At 45.5% G+C, this 16,979-nt stretch overlaps 2 protein-coding genes across 4 annotated transcripts in view; one reads left to right on the plus strand and one right to left on the minus strand.

The window, feature by feature from the left end:
• The window catches only part of LOC126525541 (uncharacterized), a 31,287-nt gene extending 29,531 nt beyond the window's left edge, over positions 1-1,756 (minus strand). For 2 of the 3 annotated variants that reach the window (XM_055067732.2, XM_055067731.2), the window contains exon 1: positions 1,623-1,705. The gene's annotated coding sequence lies outside the window, so the exon portion shown is untranslated. Of the gene's footprint in view, positions 1-1,622 lie in introns of all 3 variants that reach the window. The other variant, XM_050173439.3, reaches the window with a different exon arrangement.
• Positions 1,757-1,986: 230 nt separating this feature from the next.
• Pms2 (mismatch repair endonuclease PMS2) overlaps positions 1,987-16,979 on the plus strand; it is a 66,028-nt gene continuing 51,035 nt past the window's right edge. The window contains exon 1 of the mRNA XM_055067733.2: positions 1,987-2,033. Coding sequence (XP_054923708.1) covers positions 2,021-2,033 — 13 coding nt within the window. The 5' untranslated portion in view covers positions 1,987-2,020. The remainder of the gene's footprint in view (positions 2,034-16,979) is intronic.

Below are 16,979 nucleotides of genomic sequence, written 5' to 3' on the forward strand. Positions count from 1 at the left end.
GCCCCTTTTCCGTCGGCACGCACGCATGGGCGTGCGCAAACAATCATATGTTATCACAGCAAAAAGATTCTACAGAAAAAAGCATCTGCAACAGAAAACCGAACATTGAACAACGTCTAATTACTCCTTTTCTTTTACTGCGACAACAGCTAAGAGCTTTTCCCATCTCTCTGTCCATTCCGTTACGTTGACGGCAACAGTTGTCATGATCGATGTTATTGGGTCATCGCCAGATCCCCCCGTTATCCTAAAGATGTGATCTTGATCCTCAGCTTCGCCAGTGCCATGGCGTGAAGAAAAAGAAGTTCTCAGCGCTAAGAAAATCAACCGGCCTTCTCAAAGACGATAGCGGCAAATAAATTGGCAGTGATCTTGAGTTAATATTACGAACACATGAACTACACTGTTGTGTCAAGTGCCTTTACCAAGCCGAAAGAGACGTTCTGAAATGGACAACTGAACGCGGAACATCAACACTTATTATCGAGGTGCTCAAAAACTCGTTCCTCACTGGCGCGTTGTCATTATAGTTCCATAAAAACTCCACATTGTTCGACTCACCGGCCATCTCTTTCTGAAATCACCTTCGCAAATTCTTCCACAGAAAGCATAGTTATGTAAAACATACGTTCATTGAATTGTAGGCCTAAAACGATATGAAAGTCGGATATGAAAGCCGCCTGAGATGAATAAATCTGCAAGTCTGTTCAGACTCGTTATCGTGAAACACTGCCTTCCACGCAAGCGTAAAGGTTCTGTTTTCATGCTCAAGCGAGCTCGGGTAGCTAAGTTGGATGATTCATCGCATTGATAATGTAAATCACGTGAGCAATAAAAAAGCACCACACAAAATTTATTGAACGGTATATGGGCATTGTTCATCGAATACTATTAACGCGCAATAGTTCTTCTATCAGTGTAGACGCTGCTTGACTGATAAACCGATAAACCAACAGAAGGTCGCAACAGCGTCAAGAACAAAGCACGGGGCCGACCAGCCAAGTGTTGCGAAGGTTTGCCTTTGTTCTATTTCTGTGGAGTCGTGCGGAGGAATCGTGGAGGTCCAGCACATGACAAATTTTTCAAGGCAGGTGCTGCTGCCTTTTCTCATCTTTGAGCAAGCTTTGCTAAGGAGAAACACTGATGCACGCTGTACCACCGAAAATGTGTGGCGAATGTGATCTATTGCTCGGAACATGCAGTATGTTGCTCCGCTTAGTAAAAATATGGTCGCGCGCTACATAATAATTGCCAGTAAGCGCCTCGTGGGTTGTGTTCGCCTCCGTCCCTATTTTGTACTTATGACGCCACTGTCAAGATGGACATTAGAGTCATAAAAGATTCCTTACGAAACAGTGCCACCAGAGAGGTGAAAAATTTTCCAAATTTCGACGTTCGCAAATCGCTAGAAAGTCACGCGATGAGGTGCATCATCATATATGTGTCTAAAAAAGATAGAATGTTAGTTATGCTAAATTAGTGCAGCCTAGCATGTACAAACTGCTTAGTATCTCGAAGCTTTTACGGCTTCTTCGCAGGACGGTCTCGATCGGACAACACGTGACAGCCCTTCCCTAACTAGAGCGTCAAGGTCACCTGTATGCATAACGAGAGGTACGAACCAGATGGCGCAGGCGGATTTGGTGCAGCAGGCCTTGCAGGCGCCGAACAACGAGCAGGCGCGAGAGGAGCTCACTCCTCGCAGGTGCGAGGCCAAAACTCGGCCCAGCGTCACTTCCAGAAGCGAGGTCGCGTTGCGCGAAATCATTGTTCTCCTCCATGCCAACGCAGTTCCCCTGCGTGCGTCCTCCTCATTGTTGGTAGCTTTGGGCTATGGTGTTTCAATGGAAGGCGCCAAAGATGACAAAATGAGTGCACCTTGATCGAGAGCTTCTCTTTGTCTCGAAACAGAGGACGCGTTCTCTCCAGCAACAGCTTTTAAAACGCTTGCGGCGATAATTTTAACACAGATATTTTGCACGATGCTTCTCCGGACAGGTGCTTACATGGTGGTGCTACAATGTGTAACCACGGTGAGTCCGTTTATTACTGATTGAAGACAATGTTAACACAAGATCACCGCTTGCGCATCACTGGTACTGTAAGCGCTCCGGAGTGGCTTCGCGGCCGGTCGAAAACAAGGGCTGACAAACTCGGTCAATCTCTTCAACTGTGTAGTCACTATTCTCACGATGCCACTCTACAAATGTGTGACAGAAAAAACAACGCTGCTGTCTCGCTTCCTGCTTCTCGCTTCAATTCCTTGATAGCAGGAAACGTCTTATAAATCGGAAGGCTAGCGAAAATAACTTCACCTGACATCGCGAACATCGCCACCCGCCGCTTCAAGAGGATTGAGGAAGGCCCTAGGTCCTGTAGCAGCGAGTACTCTGCCATGACTATACCTGACGTGGCATCGGATAAGAAGCGACCAGATGCAACAAACCACCCTGTCAGTTTCATGGTGCAGTGAAAGGAGACAATCAAACTATAGTCATTGATAGCATTGGCGTACAACCGACAAGACAGATCTGAATGCGTGAAGGCTTGATAATTGTTCACCATCGAAAAGAGAGGACTGTTGGTATTCCATTTCTACTTACGCCGGGGACGGAAGGAACGTCGATTCGATTGTTCTGCACAAAGACATCTGTAAAATTACGCGCGTCTCTAGTCAGAAGCTGGCTTACTGTGAGGGCGCTGCTTCTAAGTGTGAGTACGGAAAGTGAAATGAATGTACCTTTCGTTTGTAATTAAGTAAGCCTCAATGATCGCTGTGTCTGCACGACTGCATAGTTATTAATTGACTGAAAGCGCTTGCATTGCCAAAATGTGCCGAAGTGGTACTGATTATTTACTTTACTAAGACCACAAGGCATTTATCACGCCAGAAGACTTGTCGGCAGAAATTTCTGAGCCCTAGATGGAGTCCCGTTGCACGCATGTTGCGAGTTCGACGATCGCTCCAAACATTGACCGCCCACTGCTTGCTTCAAGTGCTACATCTTCGGACACGTGGACACTTACTGCTGCTTTGAGCATCGGTGGACATTTTAAGAAGGGCTACTTGATATTGTGCGGAAGGCCCGGGTTCGTGCCCCGGCTACCTCGTCTTGATCAGTCGTGGGTTTTCGTTTATCTTCCTTGTACACGATGTCGCTGTTGTCATTCTGCGCGCCGACTGAGTGCACGAACGCGAGTTGCCACTCCGTCTCTTCTCCTGTGAAAACACCACTGCTTGTAGTAAATGGCTTCGCCACGACACTCCACCGGCTGGGCTCGCTTCAAGCGCGGTAGCTGCGCGAAGAACAGTTCATACCACGTCGAAGTCAAGCAGCTGCGCTGAGGCCATTATCGTGGCTGGCTACCTGGATCAGCACTCTTCGAAGCAGAAACACTCTGCCGACCAAGTGCTCAAGCAAGGCGCCATCTGGAAAATGTACACCATCCGCGGTCATCCGTCCTCAGTTTCAGCGGTTCCCCACCAATTGGTGAAAGCGTGCAGCTCTTACGTATCGCTCACCACCCTCGGTGCAGCATGTACAGACTACGGCACTGCCACGATGTCACATGAGAGACAACTGAGAGGTCAGTCTATGAGTTCAGCGCTGGTCTCTGTTAAGAGCAACGACATTGAAGCGAAGCTTTCTGTGTCTCTTTCTCCCGTTGTTCAGGTGCTGACTGCTGGTGTTGTCTTGCACGAGTGGCCGGTATTAAACTGAGTGCAAACCGGGACGGCCCAGTCCTCTGTCTGCACTGACCACGAACGTGAGCTCAAACACGAACACGCTGCCGTCGTCATTTCATAGCATTCGTGCCGTTGTGATCACTCCTTTGTTGTCATGCCATCGTCATTCCGCAGTCTTCACTCTGTCGTCGTCACTTAGTAGTCATATCGTCGTCATATCGCCATGGTCGTTCCATCCCCGTCGTTACGTCTTAGTAATTGCAATGTCGTCATCCCAATGAGTCCTATCTCATGTGGCATCCAGTGGCGTACCAGCTATTTCTCGAATGGGGGGAAGAAGACGAAGTGCCTTTCAGGCAGAACATTGTCTTCCAGCTCTACTGATTTTGTGAATTTCTCACGAACTCATGCTCCTGTCGTTTGGGAATGGCCGAGAGCCCGATGTGCGATTCCTGTGGGCGCGAGGAGACCATTGAGCACCTATTGTGTACCTGCCCCCGCTATGATGTACAACGCCTCTCTCTGCGGGAAACTTTACACCGACTGGACTTAAGACCGTTCACCGAGTCAAAGATACTCGGACCGTGGCCGCACCCGTCACTGGCACGAAAAGCGAATCGTGCATTAGTGCAATACTTGAATTGCACCGGCTTAAAATACTGGTTATATTGTCCCTGTGCATAGTGTCCCGCCCACACGCACTAAGTGCTCACTTTCTCCCCTTTTCCTCTTTCTATTCCCCTTTCCTCCACCCACAGTGTAGGGTAGCAAACCGGATGCTCTTCTGGTTGACCTCCCTGCCTTTCCTGTCCTTTCTCTCTCTCTCTCTCTCTCTTAGACTTTGAAAGTGAATTGCTGTTTCCTGCTTAGTTGCGATGGAGATGGAGCCTCACGCGCGTCCGCCGGACTCGGCAGTGCCCGCGGCGGCTGCCTTCAGGAAGCTCAACGGCACCGAGAGCGACACTGACAGCGAAGACGCCATGCAGCACTATGTCAGCAGTGAAGAATCTTGTGACGACACCGTCGAGTTGGTGCCGAGCCGTAAACCGAAGAGATGGTTTCTCAGCACGTCATCGAATTAGAGTGCGTCCACCGTGATGTCTTCTCGGAATACCGAGGTACTCACCATCCTTCTCGCGCCAGTTCTCGCCACTGACAATTTCAGACGCCTCAACAGGTAAACTGTGTCTTCACATATAGAGGCGCTGGTTCCGAATGAAACCGAGGACATCAGAGTAAGCACAGTAAACACTCGTAAGAGCGTGCTAGCGATTAAGGTAGAACACGCGGCTGCGTTGGATTCTGTGCGCAAAGTCACGGAACTTGACGGGATTAAAGTTCGCCCTCATATTCGGCTGGGCAAAGAAGTCAGTATTGGTGTAATTTACGATGTTGACGAGACCATTGCCGACTCTGATCTGTCGATCTTAATCAAGCCAGCTAGAGAAACCACCGTCATCACAAACGCGTTTCGTCTCGGCATGTCACGGTGTGTAAAGATTATATTTAAGGGCGAATCCCTCCCATCACATGTAAAAGTGGGCCACTTCGACACGCAGTTTGCCGCCCCTTTATACCAAAACTACTGCAGTGCTGGAAGTGCATGAAGTTAGGCCATGTGAGTAGTGTGTGCAAGAACACTACCGTGGGTTCTCGATGCACAGAGCGCCACACCTCTAACACGTGCGAGGCCAGTGTGCTGAAGTGCACAAACCGCAGCGGCCCTCACGATGCATCCTCGAAGGAATGCTATTTAACTCGAAAGGAAATGGCAATATTGAAGAAAATGGTTAGAGACCACTCGCCTCACCGAGAAGCAACAACATCTATTAGGCGACGACAATCACGTCGCCGACGTCGATCAAGAACCTCCAAAGCCTCTGAACAACGCGAGCCACGTACATTACCAACCCCTCTCCCGACCAGGCAAAACGCACTCACCTCTAAGAACAAAGGAGCATCGAACAGCACGGTAGCTGAGGCTTGGCCTGAACTCCTGAGGCAACATGCACCTACTGAGCGAGATCAGACCTCTACAACAAGGAACACTTCGTCTGTACCTGATAAATTGACGGACCAAGCTCAACAAATTGTTGTCGTGAGTCATGATCAGTTCTCTGATGACTGCTATACGTGTTCTTCTGGACAAGCCACAGACACCAACTGCTCGAAGTACGTTGCAAGTGCTTGGTGCCATCAATCCGGTTCTCGCGAGCCTTGAGAAGTGCAGTGCTTGAAAACTTATACAGTAGAACCATGGCTCATCGACCATGATGTCAGAAGCGCCTCCATATTCCAATAAAATGCGAGAGGCCTGAGATCACGTATTTTGGATTACCGGCAGTTCGTGCTTGAAAACCGTTTTCCTATACTGGTCATTTGTACTGCATGGTCATCTATACTGGTCATCTGGCTATCTTTGCACGCAAGGCCTAACCATCTCGACAGAAAAATGTGCGTTGGTCGCTTTAACGCGAAAAGCGATGTCTGGTTATCGAGTATGCATCAATGGCCAGCGTATCTCCTACAAGAGAAATCATCGGTTTCTGGGTGTCACTGTTGAGCGGGACCTCTCTTGGAGCCCTCATGTTGCCCGTTTGAAAAAAAGAAGCTCACATCTGTTGTTCACGTCTTCAAATTCATCGCCGGCAAAACATGGGGATCGTCAGTGGGCTCCATGCTATAGTTGTACCGATTACTTTTTATCGGTTTCCTATGCTATAGCTCTCCCGTGCTTGCTAAAACATGCAAGTCAAGTTTTCGAGAACTTCAGAGCGTGCAAGCACAGGCACTACACGTTTGCCTAGGCATTCCGCGGAGCGTCTGAACAGCACGAACAGTTATAATGCCTCAAGACCTTCCGATCACGGCTTACCACCGACATACATAGGGTCCATATTCGTCACGTTTGACAGATGCAATCAAACTTATTTTCTTGTAGCGCAAGTTGAACAAGGACAACAGAAAGGCACATCTGACACAGACAGCGCTATCTGTGTCAGATGTGCCTTTCTGTTGTCCTTGTTCTGCTTGCGCTACAACAAAATAAGATATGCCGTACGAACAAGCCCCTATAACTATCCTCATCGCAATCAAGCTCTCTTGCCTGCCTGCCAAAACGACGACCGCAGGCGTCATTACCCAACGTGGTTAGCATCCATCGTGCCTCCCTACCATCGGGCTTCACACCTTCGGCACATTCACCCTCAGCTTTGCTGTGCTTAAAACAACCTCAAGTGTACCCGCCGTGGTTGCTCGGTGGCTATGGTGTTGGGCTGCTGAGCACGAGGTCGCGGGATCGAATCCCGGCCACGGCGGCCGCATTTCGATGAGGGCGAAATGCGAAAACACCCGTGTACTTAGATTTAGGTGCACGTTAAAGAACCCCAGGTGGTCGAAATTTCCGGAGTCCTCCACTACGGCTTGCCTCATAATCAGAATGTGGTTTTGGCACGTAAAACCCCATAATTAATTTTAACCTCAAGTGCGTCTTTCCGATCCAGGGATAAGAAAGAAGACTGAACTACATACCTTGGTCTTGAAGCTAGCAGCTCTGGATTGTTTGCACACTTTCTACTTTGACCGAGTCCACATATGTACGGATGGCTCTTCCACTAAGATGAGCTCCACCGGTGCAGTGGTTATACCATCACGATCAATAAGCAATATATACAAGATTGCTCACATCACAACATCGACCGGTTCGGAGCTTGTTGACCTCTGAAGTGCCATTGATTATATTAGCATCCAAACAGCTAATTGGTGGGCAATATTCTGCACTCGAAGGCGGCACTACAATGTATTTTGTCAGCTCTTCGTCGCGGGTTCTGTGAACAACTCATGTCGGAGATACGTAAAACGCACCATCATATGATCACGAAAGGACACGGCATCGTCTTTCAGTGGCTACTGGGTCATTGCGGTATCTCCGGCAACGACCTCGCCGACGAAGCTGCTAGAAAAGCACGTGAAGGAGCAAACCGTCTATCTGTACCTTTAACGAGGGCTGACGCAGCCCAACACTTAAGCAAGCTAGTGCACGTACCGTATGACATTGGAGAAGTGGCACACACTTGAATTCCCTCAGCGTCGATTGCATTCCCTTGACCCATGTATGCAACTGCGGCTGTTACCTGGGATTTCGCGAAATGAGGAAACAATGCTGTGCCACTCACGCATGAATGTCGCATTCACCAATGCATATACGTGTTTGATTGGAATGGCTGATAGCGCCGAATGCAATGCCTGCGGTGTCGAGAGGACTATAGAGCATCTACTGTGCTACCGCCCATCTTTAGAAAATGAAAGACATAACCTCTGCAGAGCTCTAAATCAGTTAGATGGAAAACCATTCACCATGAACAAGTTCTTGAGACCATTGTCTCGCAAAACGAAGTTAGAAAATGCCACAAGAGCTCTGCTGCGATATTTGAAAGCTACCGTATTGAGCGACTGTCTGTGATCCGGACTGAGTGACCGTCAGTGGATATAGAGCAGAAAACTGCTACCGCGTCGGCGATATTCACAGTGGACTTTCTCTTCTTTTCTTAATCTTTCCCTCGCCTTTTACCTTCCCCCAGTGTGGGGTAGCCAACCAGGCTCAGTCCTCGTTAATCATTTTCCCTCTCTCTCGAGTAATAAGAGACAAACAACATACTATACACCCTCTCTCCCCCTCCCCTATCTCTCTCCCCTTTCTCGTAAGAACAATTATTACATTACGAGAAAGAGCCTGTAAATTCGCCTGTCAGTTACTTTTATAATCGCCAGCTATATATGTGATTATCAATCACAAATGATGAATTACGGTGGAGTAAAATATTATTTTAATATATTCCGTGAAATTATATAAAATGTCAAGATAGTACAATGACAAAAGGCAATCAGCGCCTGACAGAAGACCCTAAAACCGCGCAGTGGCAGCAGTACAACGCTTATGTAAAAATAGACATTTGCCGCAATTTTAATAATTCAACAAATAATACTATTTGTGTATAAGTCTACAGCACCATCTTATCGCTAGTCAAGGTAATAGTATTGTCGAGGTTATACACAACACAGTACAGTGAACATAAAAGAGTTACAATATTCTCAAGAAGAATAAAAGAGAACTTCAGCGGGTGTTTGCGACCTTGCAGGATTACAAACCAATTTCCAGCGAAGCTGTTTCTTTCGAGCAGTTGAAATAAGATTTTTACTTTCCTATATTACATTTGTATATGACGGTACCGTTCGAAACCTTGCCCGCATGTAACGCTTTTGGGCACTTATTGTTAGGAATCCTTGAAAGCCAGTAATTCATGAATGCACATTTTACTTCACCAGAACATTAGTCAAGCGTCCCCCCATATTTTTGCTAGATTTGATCTCGGTTTCGTTCCCAGTTTCCCCAGAGCAGCGAGATAAATTCTGCTTTGTTCGCAAAACACATGGATAAAGCTCCGAATCGCTTGCATGCGTCGTTTACTGCAAGTGTTGTCATTTGTAATTTGAACTTAGCCTACACATTACTCATAACGTTCCCCTTATTAAACGTAACCAACGTACCTTGAGTAGTTCACTAAGGACCTCGCAGAAACCAACGACGAACATATCATAACGAATGAAAATAAGGGAAGAAAACGAGGGCTCAGTAATTATTTTCAACGCTTCTAACTGGACCAGGAGCGTAAAAAATTTTGTCAGACATGGCAGTTACCTCGATCAACCCTCCCATTTCTAGGAAATATAAACATATTATGACCTACAGTTATGTCGGGACAATGGGAAGCATAGCTGATAGCGTCCATATCATACGTTACAAAACTTGTCTAGGACATATTTTTCACAAAACCTGTGCTTGATCCAACTCATTTAACTTCGAACCGAGATTTTCTTAGCGTTCCACCTATTTTCGCTAAATTTAATCTTTCTGGCATTTATAGTTCCGCCAGGGTAATGGGTTAAATTCTGCCCCGTTCGTTAGATATGTGCACAGTCATAAGGCACGTAATTTACACGCGCGTAATTTATTACCACAGCCTCAATTGCCCACCCACTTTGAACTTTGCCTACATATCACCCATTACCTCGTCCTTAGTGTCGGCAAACAAGAAGCTGCCTCGTTTAGTTCACTGAGAACGCCAGGTGAACCCAATATACGTATTACGCATTAAAAACCCTCTAAGAACGAGGGTTGAATAATAATAATAATAATAATAATAATAATAATAATAATAATAATAATAATAATAATAATAATAATAATAATAATAATTATTATTATTATTATTATTATTATTATTATTATTATTATTATTATTATCTAGTAATAAAGCCGTCGTCCATGCCGATACGCTCGAATGTGAAGCAATGACGATCATTCACTTCGTTCTTGGAACAAAGAAGTAAACTAATTCTCTTGTTTTGCTTCAACACAAGCAGACGCACACAGCAGGCACACAGCGCTGACTTGGAAGAAAATTTTATGTTCATCAAGAGTCACGCGCTAAGTTCGAAAAGTTTCTGTGCTCTGTGAAATGTTTTATAGACACGCGTTGGTTAGGCCAGAGTCTTGCTCAAGGGTAAAGACAGAAAAATAGAGAACATTAGAAAAAGCAAAACAGAGCGTGCCATATAAACACATCTAAACACTAAAAGTGCCAAATCTAATCCCATCAAGGCCAATTCTTCACGCAAGAATAGTGTAAAAAAGCAATAGCACTGCTGAAAATAAATATACTTAAAGCGTGTCGTATATGTCTTGTAACATATTGATGATGTTGAGTCTATATGTGCTGCTAATTATTGCCAATAAATTTCGCTGAAAGTCATTGCTTTCTGTGTCTGCTCCTTTCCGTCTCGTATTCCTGCGCTGTACATCCTAATTCTGAATCACCAACAAACCAAACTTACTGCTTTACCTCATTGGGTACCCTTTTATTTATGATTTGCATTAGAAATTTAGTAGAAACAGACAGTTGAGTAGACGTTACGTACTTAGGACAGTACACCCTGCTCTTCTCCGGAGGTGGCGATTATGCATTGATTTCATAATGCGATGCAGTGTTGGTAAAACTGGCGACATGGACTCAAGTTAATATATGCTAATGCTGGTAACAAAAGCTTGTTTAGAGCACGAAACAAGACCACAATGGCAGAACGTGGCTGTATACATGGGCAAAAAAAATCAATATTGCAGAACATAAGATACTAGCAGTTATATTCTCTTGCCGCTTCAGTGGGGACGGCCATTTGTATCATATCCGTAAATAACTTGGAGCTGTAGCAGAAACAATGTGCTGCGCCAGAATAACCATCAATCTCGGTCCGTCATTCCTTTTCGTAATCCACGAGTTAATTACTCTAGCCTAATTTGGGCAACAATCATATAGACCGCTAACATCAAGACGCTTTTCCCTCTACAAAAGGCTCATTCTTCGCCACGCAGCTGACGTTGACCGGGAATCAATAACATCAGTTTTTTTTTTCAGCATTACCAGGTTATCATGCTTTAACATTATTTTGGGTACTGTGTGTTCATCTTGTTTAAATTTTTTTCATGAGTTAGCAGCTAAGTTGAATTAGGATTACATTCCTTCTCATTCGTTATAAATCAAAATCAATTGATTACACGTTCCAGCGATAATAAACATAAAGAAACAACGTGTTCGAAGATGTATGCCCCTCCGAGCAACTCGTACATAAAATACAGCGAAGCTGTATACGGAAGTGCTCACACTCCTCGTCCCGGGTGTGGGGAACTTGTCCTTGTCCTTGTCCTTTGCGCTGTTGAAAAAGAATGTCACACCAACTTGCCCAAGCTACAACGGACTCACGTCCTGTGTTCCGCACTGCCTCTACCAACGCTTGCGTCCGGCTGTGGGTCCTGACCACCTGGTAGGGCTGCGTTTCTGGAGGTTCTTTGCGATGGTGCATCACCGACTATACGGCGTCCGCGTGTGGATTCCAGTCACGCCATGGCGCGCTGATTTTCTGGCTGACAGTTAATACAGACCCCGTCAACCTCGCCGCCGCACATTGCCACACCAGAGGCGTTGTGGAACTCTCATTTAAAACTTGGCTGTAAATACTGAATGTTTTCGCCTAAAAATTCAAAAAATTGGCATTTTCTCCCGAAGGGCGAAGCACTGAATGCGAGAGCATGGTTTGGCGTTGCGCTTGAACTTCTCGAACGCTGTTCAAACTATATGAGAGCCCCGCCAGCGAAATCACGTCACTTTCAGGTTTGAGCGCTCATATTCTTTTACACTTTTAATATTTAATATAATGAAAAGATTTCAGATAGAAGGCATGCGTTGTGGATGCTGCATCACATAACGTTTGTTCGTGGGCTGCCACTAAAAAATTCTGAGGAATAATTTAGTCAAGAACGTAAGACCCAGTGGAGCAACTTTAATGATTGAATAGTGTAGCAGTGCGACGGTCATTTACGGCGTGAATAAGCATAAAACATACATATGCCTAGATACATGTGGAGCCCCATGGAGACGACAGCGGTGAGAATCGGCTTGAAGGGTCCACGTAATTGGTGTCGCAAAAAACGAGCTTTATTTATACGTAACCTTAGCAGAGAAAAAGCCTTTTTAACTGGGTTCTGACCTCTCTGCCTTTTCTGCAAATAAAACTTCTCTATCTCACTTGCTCTAATTGCGGTAAAGTGTAGCACGCACTGTTCCGTCATATCTAAAAACATTGCTTATTGTAACACATTTCTATGTGATACATGTATAATTCCTACCGTTGGTTTACTATAATTGGTACTGTTGTTCCTATTACAAATTTCGATGGCATTTTTTAATTATGTTATCCAGATGCTAAATAATCCTGCCGATGGAAAATGCAGTTTTACCTCATTTTTCCCATTTCCAGTATCATTACGAATTAACAAACTACAAGTTTTCAATTCTTCGGCAAGTTTTGTCAAGTTCACAGAATATGGACAACCTACGAAAACTCTCGACAGCAGCGTCAGATATGCGAACAATAATTTATACATAGCATATTTAGAATCTAAAACTTTTCTGATATGAAACGCTATGAAGAAAGAAAGACAGTTGCGATGTTACCGACGCATGACGACATACACCCAGAGCAAACACTGAGCCCTGTACCGTAACATTGATCTTACTAAATTTTTTCGCATGTTGCTTAAACTTGCATTACAGGTCTACTAAGTATTTCAAGATGCATGCGACACGTTTTAAATGTTATTATTTTCAGCACGATGAGCAAAACAAGAACAAGGTGAAAGCAGGAGCCAACGTTTCGACAAGTGGACTTGTCTTGTTCTCGTTCACCTTCACCTTGTTCTCGTTTTGCTCATCGTCTTGAATTTCCATCTCCCGCATTCCCCATGGTTTCCCATTATTTTCAGCAAGTGATCTTGTTTTTATGCATCATTTTAGTGTGCAGAATCGGCTCTGAAGGGTTTAAAAAATTAATTATGGGGTTTTACGTGCCAAAACCACTTTCTGATTATGAGGCATGCCGTAGTGGGGGACTCCGGCAATTTAGACCACCTGAGGTTCTTTAACGTGCACCTAAATCTAAGTACACGAGTGTTTTCGCATTTCGCCCTCATCGAAATGCGGCCACCGTGGCCTGGATTCGATCCCGCGACCTCGTGCTTAGCAGCCCAACACCATAGCCACTAAGAAACCACGGCGGGTCTGAAGGGGTTAAATTGTAATTTGGAGTAAAGGTATGTTTATCTGGCATAGTCTTGTTTCCTTGTTCTAAAGCTTTTTTTTTTCTGTTTGCCTTATAAGCAAGTTTGTCTTACCATATGTGACCTTTATTTGCTCTTGGCATCTACTGAATGGTAGAATGGGTAGATAGATGGGCGGATGGATGGATGGGCGTGCAGACGGATGGATGGATAATTTGATGGGCTTTACGCACACCTCGTATGAATTCTAGCAAACAGTGTCTGCGATTTACATTGCCTTAGCTTTTTAACAACTATCATACTAACAACTTTGATATTTTTGCTTGCAAGTATCGCGAGCTGCTACGTGAAATGTACACATTATCTAAGCTGTTACATGGTAACAATGTTATTTTCATATGTAATGTTATATACTGCCTATTGCTTTTGTTTGTTTACACACTACTTTGCTGCTTGTACAACCTTATTTTCGGATAATTGTGCGCACTTTGCCACGCTGATGATAAAATGTATTTAGTGGCTGTGGGCTTGTCAAGCTGCATAAATGCAGCTTTTATCTGGAGTCCTACGACCAGTTTTTGCTGTACATGATGGGGAATAAACTCATTTCATTTCATGGATGGATGGATTGGTGGGTGGGGGGCAAGAATGGATGTATCGGAGGGAGGGATTTTGTGAGCTTACTCTGAGAAGCTCTGTGAGCTTACTCTGGTTGTAGCTGGGGAGACGAAATTGTTATTTTCTTTTTCATTTTTTGCTCGTGCGTTTTTCTCAAACCCGTAAGCGTCGAAACATCTAGTATAGACTTTTCATTAAAAATGTTACGCTTAATTTTCTTTCGTTTTGTATTTTCTATACATTTATGCCATAAATCCTCCAGCTGTCATTTACTAGTCTCCGGGAGCGTTGGACACTAACCTCGATGCACAAAAGAAACAGCACGATCGTCGCAGTGCGAAGTGCTTTGCTTCTCAGGGAACACACGCGAACATATTTATTTGGCTCCACCGCTCGTCAGGGGCTTCACTCACCAGGCGGGTGGGTGGTTCGAGTAATGGCTAATGCATCAAGCTTATTTCGAGTATAATACCGTTTGGAGTGACTGAATCGAGTAAATCGGCCATCGGAGTACTGAGTTTACTTTCCCTTCAAGAATCATTCGAGTTCATGCTGCACTACTAGACCAAGCTAACGCATGCAGTAAATGCCACGTGAGAAAAAGAAAGACGACTATAGTCTTTCCAGCGAGAGAGCTGCGTGTCAAAATATAATGCTCTCGAAATTTCTTTAACCGTTCCGAAAGCAAAGTGGACTGCGCTCTCACTGTGGGCTCACAGAGATTGCAGTCCCGTGTTACCTATATAGCAAAACGCGTGCGTCGACGCAGCTGTTGCGGGAAGGAACGGCGTTGACCCGGGGCTTCTGTTCTTCTGCGTTTAGCAACGACTTCACGGCAACAGCTGCATCAGAATGCGCACGCCGAGAGAATGCCGGTGCTCTTCACTTGTTTCGCAGAAGTTCTCGAGTGCGCAGCGCACGCGACAATATGACTTTTTTTTATTATTATTGCAAAGGAGGAGCCCGTTACATAACGCTTGATGCTTAGGACATTTCAAGCAAGTCGTTGTAGAGACAGCTGGCCCTGTCACGCAGGCCACGTTTTCTTTCAGTCAATTTCGGAGCACGCCTCATTCAGAGTAGCTACGTGTGCACGTACCCGATAAAGTCGAGTCGAGTTGGCTCGAAGGGCCTAAAACCGGTAGTCGGGTTTATACAAACACTAGCGGGTCGGGTCGGGTGAGCAAGCATCGAAGCGGGGAACGGGTGACTCGCATAATTCAACTGGCAAGACGCATGTAAACGTGATCGCACCGATTCTGGGACAGCTAAACTCGGCTCTCTCGCCTCATGTTCATGTAAGCGAAACTAGTGCTCCCTTAACAATGCCCCCCCGGAGGCAGGCCGAGCTTCAAAGTAATTTGTCGGCAGATGGATTGACCAGTGAGGACGACGAGGAGCTTCCGAAGCTTCAATTCGGCTCGGCATTTATCCTGAGTCATGTCTTTGCGCCTTTCCGCATGACACACAACAGGCTCTCATGGGAGCGGGTGTGTGTGCTGGGCGAAACCAGGGTGAAACAGCTCTTAAGCAAGTTTTTTTACAAACACATCTAATAAAAAAAATTACAAGAACCATCAAAGGCTCGATAATATCCGGCGCTGACACTGCTCCGTTCTAGAATTATTTTCATATGTTAGTTTGTCCCCAGCGCGTGTTCTCCGAAGGCTGGGCTGTTGTTCAATACGCTCACTTGATGCAATGCTTGATGCAATGCATAATGCTATGCATAATGCGCTGAGATATGTTTACTCAACAGTAAGCTGATATGGCGTGGTGACTTACCGTGCTCCTTAGTAGCAGAGTTCTCGTGTCTCTAGTAATCATAACCGAATTCCACCGCTTTATTTGAATTTATTGTTAAGTATGGACAGCTGGGCTAGTTGGTTGCGATTGGCATTATGAAACATCGTTCCAGCGCACAATTGAACACGGACGAGAAGAACACGGACGAGAACACGGACTCATACATTGGTATGAGTTGTATGACGAATGTCAGAGAACGGAGAGTTGCCGACTGAGAGAAAAAAAAAATAATACCGGTTGGCTGCATCGGGGACGCAGCCGCAGTAGGGCACGTGAAACACCTTGTGCGTGCTGCTGAGTATGTTTGGGCACTATGTAGGGTACAAAAAGGACGTGACCAAATACACGAGTGACATGTATTTACGCATTACAAAGAACACATGCTTAACTTATGATACAGCTAGATGGGTCCTACGGTCTAATCGTGCAATCATGTTCGCTCCCATTCGTAGCAGGCCCGCCGGAGTCAAAGGTGGTGGGCGCGAATTGGCACCCCACCTTTCTTGTTGCCTGAGTCTCTTCACGCCATTCCTACATATGGATGAGCACAAGTTTAGCATAGGTTTGAGTTTGATGGATTCTACGTACTATGACTGAGTGAGCTCCTTCAAACACGACCTCTCGGATCGACGAAAGTACTGCCGAGCTGTGCCTCTCTGAGCGCCAAGCGAAAGGCTAAATTTATATCCGATTACGTCATGTGGGGCGCGACAATCTCTGCGCACGACCTACGCACGACTAAGTAATGGCTTCTTTCCTCTGCAGGACAATGCCAAAGTAAGGGCCGTGGGTAGTACGGTTGCAAAGGTATAAATGATAATAGCACAGCATGTTTTCGTTACATGCGCATACATATGCGATGGCCTAACTGAAAGACGCTTCACCTCAAACACTGAAGTTTGGCACACAGCATTGCCGAGGTACGCTAACGGTCACAAGACAGAGGCTGGCAGCTCAGCTAAAGCATTTTTAGTGCAGTCGTAAAGATGCGCAGTATTAAGTTCTTTCGAGAGATATGCCCTTGTAAATCGAATGCTTTTTATTTATCATTAATTGGATGAAGATCCCACGTCGTGCAAGGACTTCGGCAATCTGCTGTATATAGGGATAGTCCACTTAAACCTACGTACTGAAGTTACAGCTGCAGGCTCGGTCAGTGCGGAGTGCCCTGGTAACGGCAAAGGCTCCGTAATATTC

The sequence above is a fragment of the Dermacentor andersoni genome, chromosome 8 (assembly GCF_023375885.2).
Source record: "Dermacentor andersoni chromosome 8, qqDerAnde1_hic_scaffold, whole genome shotgun sequence".
NCBI lineage: Eukaryota > Metazoa > Arthropoda > Arachnida > Ixodida > Ixodidae > Dermacentor > Dermacentor andersoni.